General features: G+C 60.9%; 4 protein-coding genes and 1 non-coding gene across 5 annotated transcripts; 3 read left to right on the top strand and 2 right to left on the bottom strand.

The window, feature by feature from the left end:
- Positions 1–1,195: 1,195 nt before the first annotated feature.
- On the top strand, positions 1,196–6,321 carry THITE_2117913 (uncharacterized protein). The gene is made up of 3 exons (XM_003654697.1): positions 1,196–2,029; positions 2,092–4,200; positions 4,910–6,321. Exons 1-3 carry the CDS (start codon positions 1,364–1,366, stop codon positions 6,068–6,070), a joined length of 3,936 nt encoding a protein of 1,311 aa, XP_003654745.1. The 5' UTR covers positions 1,196–1,363; the 3' UTR covers positions 6,071–6,321.
- Positions 6,322–7,059: 738 nt separating this feature from the next.
- On the top strand, positions 7,060–9,162 carry THITE_2151052 (uncharacterized protein; the record flags this gene model as incomplete). The annotated part of the gene is made up of 3 exons (XM_003654696.1): positions 7,060–7,150; positions 7,739–7,993; positions 8,056–9,162. The coding sequence occupies 3 exons, from the start codon at positions 7,060–7,062 to the stop codon at positions 8,988–8,990; spliced, it is 1,281 nt and encodes a 426-aa protein (XP_003654744.1). The 3' UTR covers positions 8,991–9,162.
- A 335-nt stretch (positions 9,163–9,497) lies between these two features.
- On the bottom strand, positions 9,498–9,585 carry THITE_t94. The gene has a single exon. It is a non-coding gene; the product is annotated as a tRNA-Lys (tRNA).
- Positions 9,586–10,874: 1,289 nt separating this feature from the next.
- Positions 10,875–12,114, top strand: THITE_2117910 (uncharacterized protein). Its single transcript, XM_003654695.1, has one exon. The coding sequence runs from the start codon at positions 11,001–11,003 to the stop codon at positions 11,799–11,801; it is 801 nt and encodes a 266-aa protein (XP_003654743.1). The 5' UTR covers positions 10,875–11,000; the 3' UTR covers positions 11,802–12,114.
- Positions 12,115–13,020: 906 nt separating this feature from the next.
- THITE_124954 (uncharacterized protein) lies at positions 13,021–16,987 on the bottom strand (the record flags this gene model as incomplete). Its single annotated transcript, XM_003654694.1, has 4 exons — positions 13,021–14,909; positions 15,057–15,848; positions 15,885–16,790; positions 16,846–16,987. The coding sequence occupies 4 exons, from the start codon at positions 16,985–16,987 to the stop codon at positions 13,021–13,023; spliced, it is 3,729 nt and encodes a 1,242-aa protein (XP_003654742.1).
- Between the last annotated feature and the right edge of the window lie 403 nt (positions 16,988–17,390).

The following is a 17,390-nucleotide window of genomic DNA, read 5'->3' as shown; positions in this document are numbered from 1 at the left end:
ATCTGGCAGCAGCACGTGCCGACCGGGATGCGAAACGTGGCCAGCGCGGGTCGCGGCGGCGGGAGGGTGATCAACCACGGCATTTTCTTGGCAGCGTCCGAGAAACTGTGGCCCTCCATTGAACCTCGGTGGTGTTTGCAGTTCGTTGGCGCTCACCATTCGCCAGTGCCAGCCAGCTATTTGTTCTAACAGCAAACACCACTCGCTACCTACATGCAACCCGCCGAGGCTGTACTGTGTACCTAGATAAATAACCCGATCGTGTGTAACGGAAGAAGCTGGAGTAAAAGGGGAAGGTTCGAGCAGGGGCCATCTAGAATCGGGCTCGAACAAAATCACTTCAATTCCCAATATGCGCAGTGCAGTTCCAGGTTGTGCGCAGCAAACCAGTTTGGGACCGAGCCTGGTGATATGGCGGATACAGTGGGCTAACGTTAGTGCAGGGCCGACGCGCTTAGGTGGTCCAAGCGTTCCAATCTCAGCCGGGGCTGGCCGCCGTCCAATCACGCGTCCTGCGCAGCCGGGTCCAGCTAATGAGCAGGCACCCTGAGCTCCTGGGCGGCTGCCGTGGCCAGGAGAGACAGGGCAATGATGAGGGCATGTGTCATGGCCCAACCCGCACCGCGGAATCAACCTCATTTCTTCATCAAGCTCCATTCGCAACATCCCGCTGCACCGACACAGCAACGCGACCCCGCGCGCCTCCGCTTGTCCTGGCGACGTCGGCGAGATTAGATCTCTCTTTCTGTTCTTCGGCTCTTCGTCCGGCTGTAAATGTAGCATTAGTGGCATTCGACAAGAGTTTCTGTATGTTTGCGCTTCCCTTTTGCCCCCTGCCGCCGCCGTCCCCGACGATCGCCGGTCTTTGGCCGACGTCGCGCCGAATTGCCTCACACACCCTGCCTCGAGCGAAACCTCGCGACGAGCTGCTTGGTCCACGACGGACAACAAGATCCCTTGCCTTGTGGCCGTCCGGGCTGCCATCGTTGCTCCGCCGCGGCCACTGGCGTCTGGCGTCGATTTCAACGCAACCCCCCCACTTTCAAATGCTCGCCTGTGCTCGACATTCCCCGCCAGCCCCCTAGCTGACGCTTTCGAGCCCCGCCAGATACCTACTTTGTTTTAGACATTGAGATACCCGTCCGTTGCTACCAATCAATTCCAGCATTTGACTCTTCGACGGACCTTGTTCGCTCAGCAACACCATCACCATCGCGCCTGCCGGCGTCGCCAAGCGACTTCCGGCCGTCCCTGTCACCGACCTCCAGTCGACGTATGACCTCGCGAACCAGCTGCGGATACCGTCGTTGCCACGATACTTCTCGAACCGGTGCGGTGACATAACAACCGTCGGACGCCCAACATGTTTTGGAGATTCAGCGGCTACGCCAATGTCTCCGCCATCGACAGCATCCTCGAGAGGGACAACTTCCAACTCGAGGAACTCCTCGACGAGGGCGATCTGGTCCAGGAGCTCAAGCAGCACAATGCGAAGCTAATCGAGTACCTTCGGAACCCGGAGGTGCTCGACAAACTCCTTAAGTACGTAGTCGCGCCAAAGCTCGAGCCCGTCGCCTCCCCCGAGGACGATGACGATGAAGACGTGGACGAGAAAGGCAAGGGCATTGCGCTGCCGTTTTCCAGGTCCAGGAGCTCCTCGAGAGCGGGCGACGCCCGTCGGGAAGACTTCGAAAAAAAGCGGAACCAATATGCCGCCGTTGCCACTGAGCTCCTGTCCTCGGACAACTGGTCGATGTACGAGGCTCTGATGGAGAGCAAGGACCTCATCCGCGACTTCTGGCAGTTCCTCAAGCGCCCGGCCCCGCTCGATCCTCTCCAGGCCAGCTACTTTACGAAAGTAAACGAGGCCTTGTTTGACAAAAAGACGGAGGAAATGCTGGACTTGTTGAAGTCCATGGATGGTGCGGTCTCGGATATCCTGAAGCATGTGGACTGTCCTATGATCATGGACCTGCTGCTCAAGATTATCAGCCTGGAGCGCACCGACTGTGGGCAAGGCATCGTTGAGGTACGGAGGAGAATGGATCCCGTGCCGTGCCTGCGTGCCCAAGGCTAACTTCGCTCACATAGTGGCTTTACACGCAAAATGTCATGCCGACCCTCATTTCCTTCCTCGGGCCGGAGCACAATTGGGCTACGCAAACATCGGCGGCCGATTTCATCAAGGCCATCATCACGGTTTCCGCAAACGCGTCGCAAAACGAGCAGACGTGCATCGGTCCGAACGAGCTCACACGCCAGCTCGTCTCGAGCCCCTGCGTCGAGCAGCTCATCAAATACATGCTCGGCGGTGGCAACTCGTTGACTTGCGGCGTGGGTATCGTGATTGAGGTCATCAGGAAGAATAATTCGGATTATGATCCTGAAGGCGTCGATATCAATGCTGCCCCGTCGAGTCGCGACCCGATCTACCTTGGGAAGCTCCTCCGCCTGTTCGCCCAGCACGTTCCCTCCTTCATGAACCTGATCACGAACGCTCCGGCTCAGAACCAGCGCCTCGCATCAACCTTTGGGGACAAGATAGAGCCGCTGGGCTTCGACCGCTTCAAAACATGCGAGCTCATGGCCGAGCTTTTGCATTGCAGCAATATGATGTTACTCAACGAAGCCGGCGCTGAAGAGTTAATCGCCGCCCGCGACGCGCAACGGCACCGGCTAAGAGCCGAAGGCAAGCTGCTGCCTGTTGGCGCCACTGAACCCTCGTCAATCGCCGACCTCTCAATGAGTGCTTCCCAATTGTCAGGCGCAGTCGAAGGTCGGAAGCTGGAAGTCATGAACCTCTCTGCCGATGACGACGAGTTTGAGCATTTGTCGCCCACGTCGTCCTTGATCGACAAGGTCGAGGCTAGCATACCGGTTGACGCTTCCCGCTTGTCTAGCCTGAGCCCGGAGGAGGATGTCGACCAGACTCGGCAACAGCCCCCGTTTGAGGATGTCGACCTGATGGTCGCTCCACTTTCGCCCCCCAAAAAGGCCCCTCGGACGGCGGAAGGCGCCGAAACCAGACAGGATGCAGTTGCTGGAGAGTCTTCTGAAGAGGCGGGGAGCCGAGGCGAGGGTGAATCGGGTCAGACACCACCGGGGGCTAAGAGCGAACCAGCGGGGAACGCGGTCGGTTCGCCGGCTGCGCCAGTACTGGAAGACCAACATACCGGCCGCGCTTCAAGCTCTGCTGAGGACAACTCGGCATCCAGCGGAGATATGTCCGCTCCCCCAGTTGACCCTTCGGCGCATTTGGTGCCGGCAGCGAACGCTGCGTCAACCCCCGAAGAACCGTCCGCGGAGTCGGCCGCAGCCGCCGCGCCATCAACCCAAACGTCAGTGTCGGGCCCCAATCCCGCGCAGTCCGAGCAGTCGCCTGTACAAAGTGCACCACAGATGGGGGACACCTCTGTCGACGCGGGGGCCACGGCTGAGACACCAAGGCCGGTGGCTGACGTTCCGACCAGTTCCACCCCTGTTGTGGGTGACTATCTCAAGATGCAGTTTGTCGAACATCGTGTTGTTCCCACGATCCTCGGCTTTTTCTTCAAGTACCCGTGGAACAACTTCCTTCACAACGTCGTGTACGATATCGTCCAGCAGGTCTTCAATGGACCCATGGACAGGGGCTACAACCGCACGCTCGCCATCAGTCTCTTCGACGCCGCCGACATCACCAATCAGATCATCAACGGCCAACGCGCGAGCGAGAAGTCCCAAGCTGAGAATAAGACACGCATGGGCTACATGGGCCACCTGACTCTGATCGCCGAGGAGGTGGTGAAATTCACAGAGCGCCACCCGCCCGAACTCGTGAGCGAGCTCGTGCTCGAGAAGGTCATGGCCCCGGACTGGGTCAATTACGTTGAGGGCGCTCTTGCGGAGACGCGCGAGCGCGATAACGCAATCCTCGGCGGGGTGCGGCCGGAGGTCGCTATGAGCAACCGCGCCAATGCGCAGGGTCTCATGGGCGCCGGGTTTTCCGGCCTGAGCTCGATCGGCCTCGGAGGCGTCGGATCCAGCGCTCTTGCGGACGCTGGGCTGAATGGAGGCTCAGATCCGACCGAGGGCTCTGCGGCTGGTGGTGGAGTTGGGCCCTTCGCTATCAGCGCCGGGACGCTGATGAGCGGATTCGGCAGCTCGAGCGACGAGGACGATGACGAGGAGCAGGAGACCGAGGAGGATGTGCACAACGAGGTTGGTGTTTCCGATCCTTCTGATGGGGACGATTTCTTTTCCCTTCCCAATTACGATGCGGCGTTCCCAAGTGGGTTGGCCAGTTCCACGACGAGGACATCACCGAGGCGAGGTGGAGATAACACCGGCAATGCTCAGAGCGTTGTCGGCATCGCTGAACGTGACTACGACTCCGTCGCGGATGCCTGGGACTGGTTGGCCCCGTACTCGGTGCCTGACCAAACCCCGGGCGCATTCTTCTCAATTTTTCCAGGAGCTTGATAAGTTACCCCTTTGGCCAGCAGAGACGAAGGCTCGCGCGCCACTGCCAGGGCTTTGGGCTCGAAAGCCCTCCTTCATTTTCTTTTCCAGGCAATTTGTGCTTTGGTGGTATCTTAGTTTGCAGCGGAGTGCTGGTAGCTGTGACTTCACAAGAAGTCCAAGGCTGCTTGGCCTCTTCCTTCCAGAAAAGTGCATTGGAATTTCGGTCTTTTTGACCCTGTTTTCTCTTTCCTCATCTGAAGTCAGACGGACAGGCTCGGCCTTGCCTGGAACGGGTTGTCGCTTCCGCCAAACCTTCAGTTCTTCCATCGCTGCGGAAGTCCGCGGCGGCAGTTCCTACTTTGGCTGGTCTCGCCGGTCGCCTCTTGGTTATCTTCCTTCCCTCACTCGCCTTGTCTTGCTTCGCATTTCTCAACCCCAGTACACGTTGCTAACCTCGCGCCTGCAGTTTCGAGCGTACACGGACGCCCTCAACTCCAACTCTAATTCGATGAGCCCGCCTTCGATCCCCCCTCCGCCGCCTCCACCACCGCCGCTGAACATCGCTCCGTCCCGGGCTCGCCTCCAGCTCGCCGCCCGGCTGGCCATGAACAAGCGCAATGCCGCAGCGGCCGCTGCCGCTGCTAACGGCGGCCAAGAAGGCAGCTCCCCTCCCACGGCGGACGACACGAGCGGCACCGGCATGTTCGCCCTTCCCAGCTCAGCAGCCGGCGAGCGTCTGCGGAATCCCTTCGCCGACTACGAGGACGATGATGAGGACCACTCTGGCAGTGGCAGCGGAAGCGACGATGGCGAGAACGTCGAAGGCGACGAGCTAGGGATGGACACGACCTCGACCGGCTGGAACCGCGGTTCGTGGTGGCGCGGGGTCGTCCGCAGCGCCAGGGGCGGGGCCAGGAGGCGCAGCGACACGGAGCAGGACGTCCAGGTCGAGCGGTTCGGCGACGGCCGCGACGATGACAGCAGCGATGAAGACGGCGCGCGGCGCGTTGGTGGCGACGACGATGATGAGATCGAGGATGAAGAGTTTGGCGACTTTGCCATGCCCGAGGTCGAGGATCGCGTCGGCGGTGGCAGTAGCGGCGGCGGCAGCGGCAGTGCGGGTGGTGCGGGCGGCGGCCGCCTGCTCTCGGGCATCGACCCCGCCCGCGAAGCCATCCTGGTCAAGCCCCTGCCGCTTCACCCCACTGCTGCCGGCGCGACGGCCGCACTCAAGAGCAGTGTCAGCCCGTTTAGCAGCCTGTGGCCGTTCTCAAGGGATAAGAGGGAGGATGAGGCCGCGTCTGCGGGCGCAGCCTCCGCCGCGGGCGCCGGCGGTGCTGGTGGTGCTGGCGGGTCTTCTTCGGCCTCTGCTCCTCCTGCTTCGGCCTCTACCCCTGGCTCGGGAATCTCCGACGAGCCGGTGGAGGTGACGGCTGCCGGGGAGGAGGAGGAAGAGGAGGCGGAGGTAATCGATGAGGACGGGAAGAAGATCGATCGCGCGGTCGAGGCGACCAGCCGTACGAGCATCGAGGATCCAGATGAGGATGATCTTGATGTCGGCGTCGGTGTTGGTGTTGGCGCGCGCGGCGAGGAGATCGTGGTGCATCGCGCGGCGGGGGTCCGTTAGCGGCGGGCTGCTGCCGCTGCGTGGAGGATGGACACGGTATGGCCTGGCATGGGAGGGGATTAGGATCGGTCGGGGAGGGTGGGTCTAACGAGGTATAGCTGGGAGATGGTGATACTGTGATGGGATTTTTTTTTTTTTGACATGAGGAGACGGGTATGGATGGATGGGATGGGGTGGGTGAATGGGAAAGGACGGTGGGCTGTGTGTCTGTACTTGGAGTCTATGTTAGCTGCTTCCTGACGCCTTGTTGTTCCCGATGAGCCCAATGGGCTGATTCAGGTGTATGGCTGGGTGCCTGGTCGGTGTGCCACGTGTGGCCGTGATGAGATCGCTGAATCAGATATCGGAACATTGGCTAAGCTCTGCCGGCCCTGAGCTGATTGAGCTCTTCTCCACGACTCATGATTCAGGGGCAGTTGTGAGGTCCGTTCATTTTCGCCTGCCATTGCCTCCTTAGTTACAAGCGTAATAAGTTTGTGGAGAATTCCGAGTTTCTTCTGATATGCCTTCCTATCCCACTAAGTTGCCTGGAAGGCGATGTTCATTTTTCCTCGACCACAATTTCAGTCATCACCATATGACATTCACACCACTTCGGAAACAGCCCGCAACGGCCTCCGCCCTGCTGGAGTACATTCCTTGGGCCGTGATGATCCCACTCTCGCCACCGTCTCTCTCCATCCGATCTTGCTTCCGGGAGATCACAACACCCCGGATAGGTGTCCGGGCTCGTCAATGTCACTGGCGCCTTACGAGATGTAGACTGCGCGTCCAGAGGCCGGCAGTTGAGACAGCTGAGGCGACGCGACACGTCCGGCGGCTCAGCAGTTCCGCGGCGTAGCGGCCCCGGGCACTGCCGGCAAGCCGCTTTATCACGCCAGCACAACGTCTCGGCACGCAAGTGGCCATTCAGCCACAGCCCCCAGGATTGCACTGTCCGTGCTGCACCCGTGCCCTTGGGCCCCCAAGCCTTGCCCAGGAGGGAAAACATGCTTACCCCACATCCCGCATCCACGCGCGACCCGAACAGCCCGACGCAGCACGCGGCAGCGGCGGCACGGCGGCGCCAAGACCTGAAGTGTGAGACAGCGTGGTAGGCCAGGGAATTTTGCAGCCTTGGGCTGAACTTCTGAAGGAAGATACGCCGCGCTTCTAGTGTCTCGCGTCGAATTCGGAGGGGCCATCTCATCATGTCAGCCATTTTTATCCTCGATCCGCCCTGGCATTCGAATCTTGCATAGGGACGAATGAGGCCGTGCCAACATGCATTCGGCTACAGTGCGGCTGTTGGCTCAGCTCACTTAGTTACTGTGGGATGTGCATGTTGGTTGCTGCCGACTGGGGCTTGTCACATTTCGTTGGCTTCGTCCACCGCCAGTTAGGGCGCTCTCTGTGCCGCGAACACAGCATGGGTGCTTGCAGGCGCGAGCTGCTGTGCCGTACAAGATTCCTCGCCCCCAAAGCTCACCAAGGACAATTTGTCTTTCTTTCCGGAGCTTCCATTTTTCTCTCGTTCTGTCTCGTGTACCCCAAAATCCCGTGTCTGCTTCATCAATCCTCCGATCAATCACGCCGCCCCGGTCGTTCGAGAACAAAAAGAGAAAAAAAAGCCCGCCACAGCCATGCCGAGGAAAACAAGATGGAGGACACGGCTTGTAATCCTAACAGGTCTCATGGCAGGCCATGCCGTAGCCGACTCAATATGCTACGACACTTGGGGCAACGCGGACTCAAACCAGCTGCCCTGCTCCGCCTCGGACTCGGCAGACGGAAGCGCGACGACATGGTGCTGCAACAAGGGCGACTACTGTCTTTCCAACGGCCTCTGTCTCAGTCCCGGGTCCAACAACCTGATGACCCAGCAAGGATGCACCGACAAAGCCTGGGGCTCCCCGTGCAAGAAGTTCTGCCCCCCGAGCGGTGGTACGTCGTCTCCCAAACTACTTCCCAAGAAAAAGAAAAGTTGCTGACCCTGCCACCGCCAGACGCAAACCGGGCGCTCAACGAAATCCCCCTCATCCCCTGCCCCTCCAGCCTCGACACCTCCACCAACGACATCAAATTCTGCTGCGGCCCCGACGCCGCCTCCTGCTGCCAGAACGCCTCGGCCTGGACGACCATCCCGACGGGCAGCATCCTCGGCTTGCCCGCCTCCGAAACCTCCTCCTCATCAACAACCTCCTCCTCCTCCCTCCGCATCGGCCTGGGCATCGGCCTAGGCATCGGCATCCCGATCCTGCTGGTCCTGCTCGCGGTCGCCTACCTGCTGGCGCAGCCGCACCTGCGGCGGCGGCGGCGGCGCCGCGCCCGCGCCCGCGCCGGCACCGCCGGCACCACCAGCTCCGAGAAGACCGGCTCGGACGCCGCCGCCCCGCGCTCCCGCCACCGCCGCGACTCCTTCGGCCGCGTCAACACCAACGGCCCGCCCAGCGACGACGGCGACGACTGGAGCCCGCATCACCCTCACCATCACCATGCATGGCCGCCCACGCTCGCGGCCTGGGCCGAGCGCTCGTGGGGGGCAGCGGCAGCGGCCGGAGACGAGCGACCGCAGAGCCCGCGGGAGATGGAGGCGCGGTCGGGGAGCAGGCTGCGCGGGCGACTGTTCGGGCTCGGGTCCGGGCCGGCGGCGGCGGCGGCGGCGGCGGAGCTGCCGACCGAAGGGGGCAGCAGCCGGGTGGTGGTGGAGGACGGGGCCGGCGGGCGGGGCAAGGTGCGGGTCGCGGCGGAGGAGGTGGAGCTGCCGACGCCGGATACGCCCCGGCCTCCCGCCGCTGCGGCGGCGGCGGCGGCGGTGGCGGTGGCGGGCGGGAGCGAGGGGAAGAGGACGGTCGGCGGGGATATGGAGGCTGGGCGGGGAGGGTATCGGCCGTCTCGGGGCGGTGGGGGGCAGGAGGCCGGGAGGGAGGGGGAGGCGTGAGCTGTGAGCTGAGCTGCTGGGAGGTTTTTCTTTTTTTGCATAGGTAGTAATCTGGGGGAGTACTGTGTAATCCGGGAGCTGGGGATACCATTTGAGAGGGTAATGGAGCTTTGTGTGTATACATACCGCCGAGACGGCAGGTTTCGTATCTCGACAAGTACGGTCACAGTCCAAGAAGCAAGTCCAGTAACTGCACAACCGTGGAGATTGTTGGGTCTGTGGCAAGTGAACAAGCCGGTGTGGTAACCACCAGCGGAGCAAAAAGAGGCCACCTAGTGTCGATGAAAAGCAATAATGCTGCCGCCGAGCTCCGCAACGAGGTGAAATCCTTCCACAGCTCGAGGAGCGAAGAAGCAAATCGAAGACGGAGTATCGGTCCGAAATCGGGGGTCAAACCCGCAAATGGTGAGTTGGCAGAGAAAGCTGATGCTGCTCCTGAAGAGCCTCAGCAGAAGCTCGGTACTGGGAGGCTGCAAAAAGCGAGTAGCATGGTCGCGTTAGGGATTGAGCCTAACGTGGGGGTCGAACCCACAACCTTGAGATGACGGAGAACCTCCTTAAGAGTCTCACGCTCTACCGATTGAGCTAGTCAGGCTTGTTGAACTGCTGCACAGAGATGTCGGTAGATGTTGATGGCAGCAAAGGTTGGCGAGAAAGCCGGGATGGTGTGGATATAAGTGGTGAGAAGTTTTCGTTGATGGATCCACAGGTGGAGTAGCGGACTAGGGGTGAAGGCGGCCGAGACCGATTCAGGAGCCCGCCATATGGACCCTCCGACATGGCCTCTACACTATTTTCTGTTGTAGCACTCCTACCGCTATCCCACATCGAAGTTCAAGCTCCCCAGGCGCGCTTTTCTTTGTGTCCTCTTCGCCACGCTCTCAGGCGTGCACCGCTAAGTGGCCGATACAATCCAGCCTCCTGCCCCGGATACCGCTGATTCGAGCAGATTGAAGTGGTGCCCTTGAGGAACCAAATATCAGGGATTTCCTGCTGGCTAGGTCTCTAGAATGTCTTGATATTCCCACAATCTCGTTGGAAGGAGGGCGGCGAGCTGGGTCGCACTCCTTGGCCACCACGGCCCCTCCCCGACCGTAACTGAGCATTCGACTCCCGCCACAGTTAGAGCGGGCGGCTAAAGGTAGAAGGAGCATGTGACCTGTTTCTGAGTAGATTCTGATTCACTTTGTATGTCTCTATTGCATCTCTTGGCATGTGGGCAGACTGTCAGGAGACATGCAGTACGTTGCCTGGCCATATCGGCTTGGAATGATTGTTGCTTTTGTCAGCACAACCGCTAAGTTGCTGTGAATACACATATTATCTGTTCTATTTTAGAGTACGAACAACACAGAATATGGGGGTGCCAGGAGCTGCTGTTGGTTTGTTGATCGTCCCAAGTCGAGCCTTCCAGCTCACCCAGCTGTTCAGTGTTGACATACGGGGGTTGGACAAAGAAGCTGTTCACCGTTGGCCTGGGGACCATGAACGTGGCCAGTGACGAACATCACAGGAACACACGGAAAAGATGTGAACAACACAGTACTAACAAACGGCCACCTTGTTCAGGTCACAGGGCCTCGAGTCAAGTCACCATTTCTTCCCTGGCTTTAAATACGGCCTCCTCCATGGCTGGCGGTTAGCGACCACACCATCTTCTTCTGGCGGCTATCCACCAACAGCCATCCTCACATCCTGGCCCTTCACCAGCTCTCAGACATTTAAGCGCGTGTTCTCCATCATCGTGCGATTTTAAGTACGATTCCTTTTCTAACACCGCACCCACCTGGTCTAGCATCAGACCCCTCTCCCAACATCAAGCAGCCAACACACTACTACCTGGACTTTGTACTACTGCTACGAGCATTTCTTAGCAGTGAGTCGCGGTCACAATAACTCAGCACCGCAACAACCACCAGCGACAGCTGTGCTAACCGATCTTGTTCCAGTCGCCCTCACTCTTGTCACTAGCACCCCAACCGAGACCATCAAGGAGAATCGCCCAGCGCCATGTCGAACTCGCACATCATTTCGAACTTGGACATCATGTCGGACTCGGACATCGCGTCGGCCCTGAACGCCGAGATCCTCCCCATGTCCGCCTACCTGGAAGACTACAAAGAGCGCGTCTCGGAAAACCTGCAGTACTACGGCTGGGGCGGCCTGCACGCGACACACATCGGCGACCAGTTCCACCACGGGCGCTACACCGTCGCGGCCAAGCTGAGCCACGAGCCGCAGTGGCTGTCCTGGCTGGTGCGCGACACCGTCGCCGGCAAGTGGCGGCGGCTCGACATGTACAGCGGCGTGCACAGCGAGCTGCCGGGCCGCATCCAGGACGCCAAGTACGCGCTCAGCCACCGCGAGGCGGAGGAGAGCGACGCCGTCGCCGACGAGGAGGGCTACGCGCTCGAGTGGTTCCTGCACCACGGCCCCAGCGGCACCCACGTCTGCGTCGTGTACCCGCTCAACGGCGAGGGCAACTACTTCCGCTGGACCGTCTGGGACGAGAACCGGATCAACGAGAAGTGGATTCTGCGGCAGTGCGTTAAGCTGCGCAGGGAGCGCGGAGAGGAGGAGGAGGCCGGCGCCGGCAGCGCGCCGCAGAGCGTGCACGACATCCCCGAGGACGAGATGGTTCGCATCTTGGGCGGCAGGAAGCTGATCATGGTCACCCCGGAGCTGCGGGAGAGGGCCCATGTCGAGCCCGACGTTCGGGACGAGCTGCTGCCGCGCTACCTTGTTGCGTCCCCGCCGAGGATCCATGATGACCTGGACTACTGGCTGAGCCCCGAGGCTTTCCAGCGTTGAGGAGGGGGAGAGAAGATGGGATTTTCTGTAAGACTGTGATGGCTGGGTTGTTATTGGGCTGGGTTCTTACTGGGTGGGATCTTCGGGAAGTGTTGTGCGTTAGACAAGGTTTGGGGCAACCCAGTGTCTGAGGTAGTATACTGTAGGGTGAGTCGTGATATCTGAATCTTGACGGCATGGTGCATGAGTTGTACGGGACACAAGCAGAGCCTAGACTTCTACATGTCTCGCAACCCAGTCAGTCTGTCTGATAATCTGACGTCCAGCCAGCAATCTCCTCAAGCTGTAGCTCACCGCAACAAGACCACTGCTTGGAGTAGTGATTCCGGGGCGCTGGTCCTTTAGGCGGAATGTGAAGGGCGTGGGTAGGGGAACGGTCCTGATGTACGACAGATTCCACAAGTGCATAGAAAGGAGAGAGCTTGGAGTTCCGAGTTGGGGATGACTGTCAAAATCCATCAACTCTCGCCAGCTGCTCATCGCCAACAGAGTCACCGCCTAGAATGCGAAGGTCTTGAACCACTTCCTCCGCACATTCATCTTCCTTGTGCCACATTTCCGCGTCACAGCACCATGGAGGGGTTAAGAGGGGAAAAAGGGGGGGAAGGGGGCCTGGCTCGTACTCCAGCCACACAGCGCCGTCCTCCGCCAGGTCGTTTGTGGAGACCGCAGCGGAGGACGCGCCGATATATATATCCAGGAGAACGGGTGCCCTCACTCAAGAACATATTGGCCCACGCCGCCATTTCTAGCTTGCTCGTGGTAAATCCGGTTATCGTCGGTAACGCCTTTGAGCGCAATGACCTGCTCTTGTGGCTCTGTGACCTCGAGGAGCTTCTTTTCTGGCTCGAGACGGGTGTCGTCTCTGAGGGACTAATTCAGGGACACTCAAACACTGTCTCGTCTCGACCTCCCCAATGAAGGTGCGGCTTCCTGCGGCAAGAACACTTGCTTTCACCAGGAGAGTACTGCGAAGTATCGACAGTACCATTCCTCCACCAGAGCTGCTATGTAACCATCTGCGAACAAATCTGTACGACCACAACTCTAAACGCATAATCTAGACAACCAAACACGCATTCTCGTTCCTTCAAACGCACAGCGTCCCGCAGATTCTGACAACGGGGGTATCCGCTTGCCTAAGCCCAGCACCCGAAATCCAGTACACGCAGTCTAGTCTAGACCAACACTAACAAGTTTTTTTTCGACCACCATTTGTTTAGACAGCCGTCCGCGCCTTGCGCTTCGGCGCCGGCGTGCCGTTCGCGCTCATGCCCAACCCCGCGATCTTGGTGCGCCTCGTCGCCATCCCTGCCCGCCTCGGAGCCGACGCCGATGCGGATGCCGATGCCGATGACGACACAGCAGCCGGCGCCGCCGCAGGAGGCGGGGCAGCCGGGGCAGGGGCAGGGGCAAGCTTGGGCAGGGACCTCGCCCTGGTGCGCAAGCTCGGGGCAGGAGCAGTAGATGCCGGAGCAGCAGCAGCAGCAGCAGCAGCAGCAGCAGCAGCCGACGCCTTCTTCTTATCAGCAGCCGGCTTCTCCCCGGCGGCGATCTTGGTGACCGGCGTCGGGGGCGGCAGCCGCGACGATCTCGTGCGCCTCGTCGTCACCTGCGGCACAGGCGCAGGCGCAGCCGCAGGCGCAGCCGCCGGGGCCCCCGGGCTCGAAGCGGCCTTCCTCGCCGCCACGCGCGCCGTCTTCTCCTTCACAGGCTCGGCAGCAGCGGGCGGCTCGGCCTCGGCAATCTCGTCGACGCCGCCATCGCCGGCCGCCACGTCCGCCAGCAGGCCCCGCGCCAGGCCCCTGAACACGCTGGGCTCGTCGGTGTGGACCCTAACCAGCTCCTCGGCCCAGCGGACGCCCTTGGCCTTCCTGCTCTTCCTCCCGTCCCCATCGCCGCCGCGATTCCCGCCACCGGCGGAATCACCCGCGTCATCCCCATCCTCCAGATTCGCCCGCCGCTCCTTGGCCTCGAACACGCTCTTCAGCTCCCGCAGCCGCCAGCTCGGATCCTCGGCCTGCTTGGCGAGCACGACCTGCGGCGGCACGGCGGCGCCCTTGTTCTTGCGGGTGTTGACGCGCGTGACGGCGGCGAGGTCCCTGCCCTCGGCACGCTGGCGCGCCATGGCGGCGGCGGAGGAGAGGTGGTGGTGGTGGGGGGGCTGCTCGAGCGAGGCGCCGGCATCGTCCATGGCGCCCATGCCCGGGAGGCGTACGGGGATGAGGGAGAGGGCGATGGAGTTCGCCGAGGGCGCCGCGGGTCGGAGGCGGCGGGTGCGGGTGGACCGGCGCGGGCCGGGGGCCGGGGAGGAGGGGTTAGTGGTGCGGGAGTTGGGCTCCGGGGAGGGTGTCGCGCTGTCGAGGGAGTCTTGGAGCACCGGGTCGATGCGCTTGCGCCGCCGCTTGAGCGGCGGGTTGTCGGACCGCTCGTCGGTTAGGTTCGAGTTGGGTTCGGGCTTTTCCAGGTCGGCGACGAAGAGGGAAAGCTTGCGCTTGTTCTTGGTCGGGCTGGGGCTGTTGGCACTCCTTTCGACCAGAGGCTTCCTGTTGGTGGGGTTGCTCGTCTCCTGCCTGGCCATTGGTGATCCGGTCGACGATGTAGTGGAACCCAGAGAACCGGAGCGACGTGCTGCTCGCGCAGTCTTCTTCGCGAGAGCAGCGGCGGCGGCTGCCGCCTTGGCGTTCTTATCTGCCGTCACCCGCGTGACAAACTTCCTCAGCATCTCCGTCTCGGAGTCGTCTTGCATGGCTTGCAATTGGAGGGTGTCATTCACGGGCCGGGGCGGATTAATCGTTAGGGTGTCATCCTCGATGGTAGCAGCAACATCCTGTTCCTCCTCGACTGCTTGGAGCTCCTCCTCGACCACCTCGTCCACGTCAAGTTCGTCCGACTCCTGTTCAGCCGCTGCTGCGACTTCATCCTGAAGACTGCTGGACACATGTGGGGGCGAGATTTGGCGTCCATTGATCGGAGTGAATCCGGAGCGTTCCTGCTGCACGCGGTCCGCGACCGCACCGGGACAAGCCCTCGGCGTTGAGACAGGCTCTTGCATCGTCGCAGTAACAGTGATTGGTGACCCAGGCACCTGAGGCGGTGAGCTGACGGCTTGGGAAGCACAATTTGCGCCCTCGGAAGCACTCAAGGCGGGCATGGGCGGCGCCTCATGTCCGGGCGCAATCCCTGGAGCACCGGTGTCTTGAGCCAACCCCTCGACTTGAACTTCATGGGATGCTATATCGTCAACCATGTGACGTTCCTTCTCTTTCGATCCTTCATCTGTCCGCGGAACAACAACGGGGCGCTCAGAGGCGCCCTGTGCGTCTTCATCACGTCTCTTGCGTGGGCCTTGCATGGCAGGGCCGGTGGTGGACCTCAAGTCGTGGCGCGGTGGCGAATCAGACGAGGACAGCGGATCTGCGACGTGGGCGACGTGGCTGGCGGAAACGGTCACCGAGTGAGGGGTTCCAGCCGTGAACCCCAGCGCGGTCTTGTTTGTGTCTGCAATTTGCATTGCATTTGCAATCTTCGGTCCTGAGGCGGGGGGCGGCGGCGACACGGCAGCAACCGTAGCGGACGTCGTGGTGTCGGGGCTGGTGATGATTCTGCGCGGCACAACCGACGACGCGAGTTTTTCATGAGTGCTGTATCCGAGGTGGACTTCCTCTTTGCGTGGAGCTTCGGAAATGGATGACTCTTCATAGATGGTCGAGAGGCCTTCGGGGTCGTGAGGCGCAAACAACACCTCGGGCTGGCCGCCCTGGGCAGAGGTTGCCAGGTCCTCGGAGGCATGGGCATCGGCCAGCTGCCCTGTCTCGACACCAGAATTACCAGGGCTCGTTGCTGCCTGACGGGGGCTTGCGTGTTCCGCTCCGGCCCCTGCCCCTGCTTCCTCCGTCCCATTAGAGACTTCTCCAGAGGATGTAAGAGTCGGGTCCAGCTTCTGACTTTCATCCTCATCTGCAGTGTGACCGGGGAGTGCTGACTCGGGGACCTTCGTTGGCAGGCCAAAGATGTCGAGATTGGTCTTCATATCGATCTCGACCACTTTGTCGATCCTGTAATGGCCCGCCGCTTTCCCACGGCTGTCACCAGCGTCGATCCCCCGGGTCTCTGGAGGCGCAACAGAAAAGACATCCATCGTGTGGCGCCTGCCCTTGAAGCCTTCCCGCGGATCGACAGACAAAAGCTCGTTTGGGGTAGAGCTGTGTCGGCGGCTGGGTCTTTTCCACCCGGACTGGAGAGCCAGCAGTCGCAAGGCGCCAGGGGAACCGCGGTCGCTCCTACGCGCACAGTGGAGTGAGCGGCGCCTGCGGGTCTCGTACTCAGGTTCAGTTTGCGCGTCCAACGTCGGCTGATCAAAAACGAGCGGGACAGCGTCCGTTGCAGGATCTGCTGGGGACGCGGGATCGGAAGGATGGTTGGCGGGCGTAGAGACGGTATCCTCCGAAGGCGGGAGAGGGGAGCCAGAAAGCCTGGACGGAGATCTCTCGGGCGGGCCGGCGGTGGGTGATTCCAAGACGACCTTCGTCGGGGTAGCGTTGACCCTGAACGACCGGAGCGGAGAGTCTGCCACCTTGGTGGGTGGCAGCGACACTCGCGGTCTCTTGGCGGGCGACAGCACCGGGGCCGATGTCTTCGCGGTCGATACAGCGATCTTGGGGAGCTTCCTCGGCGACCCATCTCCAGGGATAAGCGAAACACGCCTGCTGAGGCGGCGCACCGCCCTGCTCTCCATTTGACTCTCGTCGATCTGCATTTTGGGCTCGAGGGGTTCGGGCGAAGGCGGCACCTCGAGCGCGACTAGCGGCTGTAGCTCGCCCACCATCGGAATGGCTTTCTCTTTCTGTGGTTCTATCGGCCACCGCGAGTTGTGGCGCTTCCTTGGAACCCATTTTAACCGTTGCTCGGGGAACGTCGCCGGTCTCGTTCGGGTGTTATCCGCCCGCCGCGCAGCTTTTTCCTCTTCGATGGCGGCGACGACAATAGCTATCCGCCCAACGTCAGACCGTCGCATTGCAAGTGGATTTTCAGAATCTCGTACCTCGTGCCTCAGAAAGATCCTTCTTGCCGCTTAATCGCTGTTCGGCTCTCGAATCCCACCGCGCGTCACCCCAGGCGGGGACATGGCCGGCTTGCCGCGCGCGCTTTCTGGCTCCCTGACCCTGCCGCTCCAGTTCCGCCATGGCACGATTGTGGGCATCGTGATCAGAGGCAATCCCTAGACCACCCACCCTTTTCCAGATCTTGGGCTGGCGACGTTGGCCAGGTACGGGGGCGACGGGAATGCGCTGCCACGCCCTAGGGAAGGGCGCTCGAGGCGGGAGGAAACATTCGGCGGTAATAGGTTCCCTATTGCACGTGAGTCAGATCCTGTCCATCCCAGCAGCAATGCACAACATACTGGCGAGAAGGGTGTGGGTTGCCGTCGCGCATGGCCGCGCAACCACCAGCAGCGATGTCCATCGTTAGATTCCCAATAACATGAAAAATGGGGAAAACGGGGTATAGGTCGTGCAAACGAGAAACAATATCAGCAGTAGCTCATATCAACAAAGAGAGCACGAGAGCGCCGGCAATTTTACATGT

This window comes from Thermothielavioides terrestris, chromosome 3 (genome assembly GCF_000226115.1).
Source record: "Thermothielavioides terrestris NRRL 8126 chromosome 3, complete sequence".
Taxonomy (NCBI): domain Eukaryota; kingdom Fungi; phylum Ascomycota; class Sordariomycetes; order Sordariales; family Chaetomiaceae; genus Thermothielavioides; species Thermothielavioides terrestris.
Note: the sequence above shows the minus strand (reverse complement) of the source record. Positions and strands in the feature narration are given on the sequence as shown.

Coding starts and splice junctions, on each gene's coding strand:
- THITE_2117910 (XM_003654695.1), top strand. CDS start 11,001: ATGTCGAACTCGCACATCATTTCGAACTTGGACATCATGTCGGACTCG.
- THITE_2117913 (XM_003654697.1), top strand. CDS start 1,364: ATGTTTTGGAGATTCAGCGGCTACGCCAATGTCTCCGCCATCGACAGC. Junction 2,030..2,091: donor GTGGGCAAGGCATCGTTGAG/GTACGGAGGAGA, acceptor TCGCTCACATAG/TGGCTTTACACGCAAAATGT. Junction 4,201..4,909: donor AGGAGGATGTGCACAACGAG/GTTGGTGTTTCC, acceptor TCGCGCCTGCAG/TTTCGAGCGTACACGGACGC.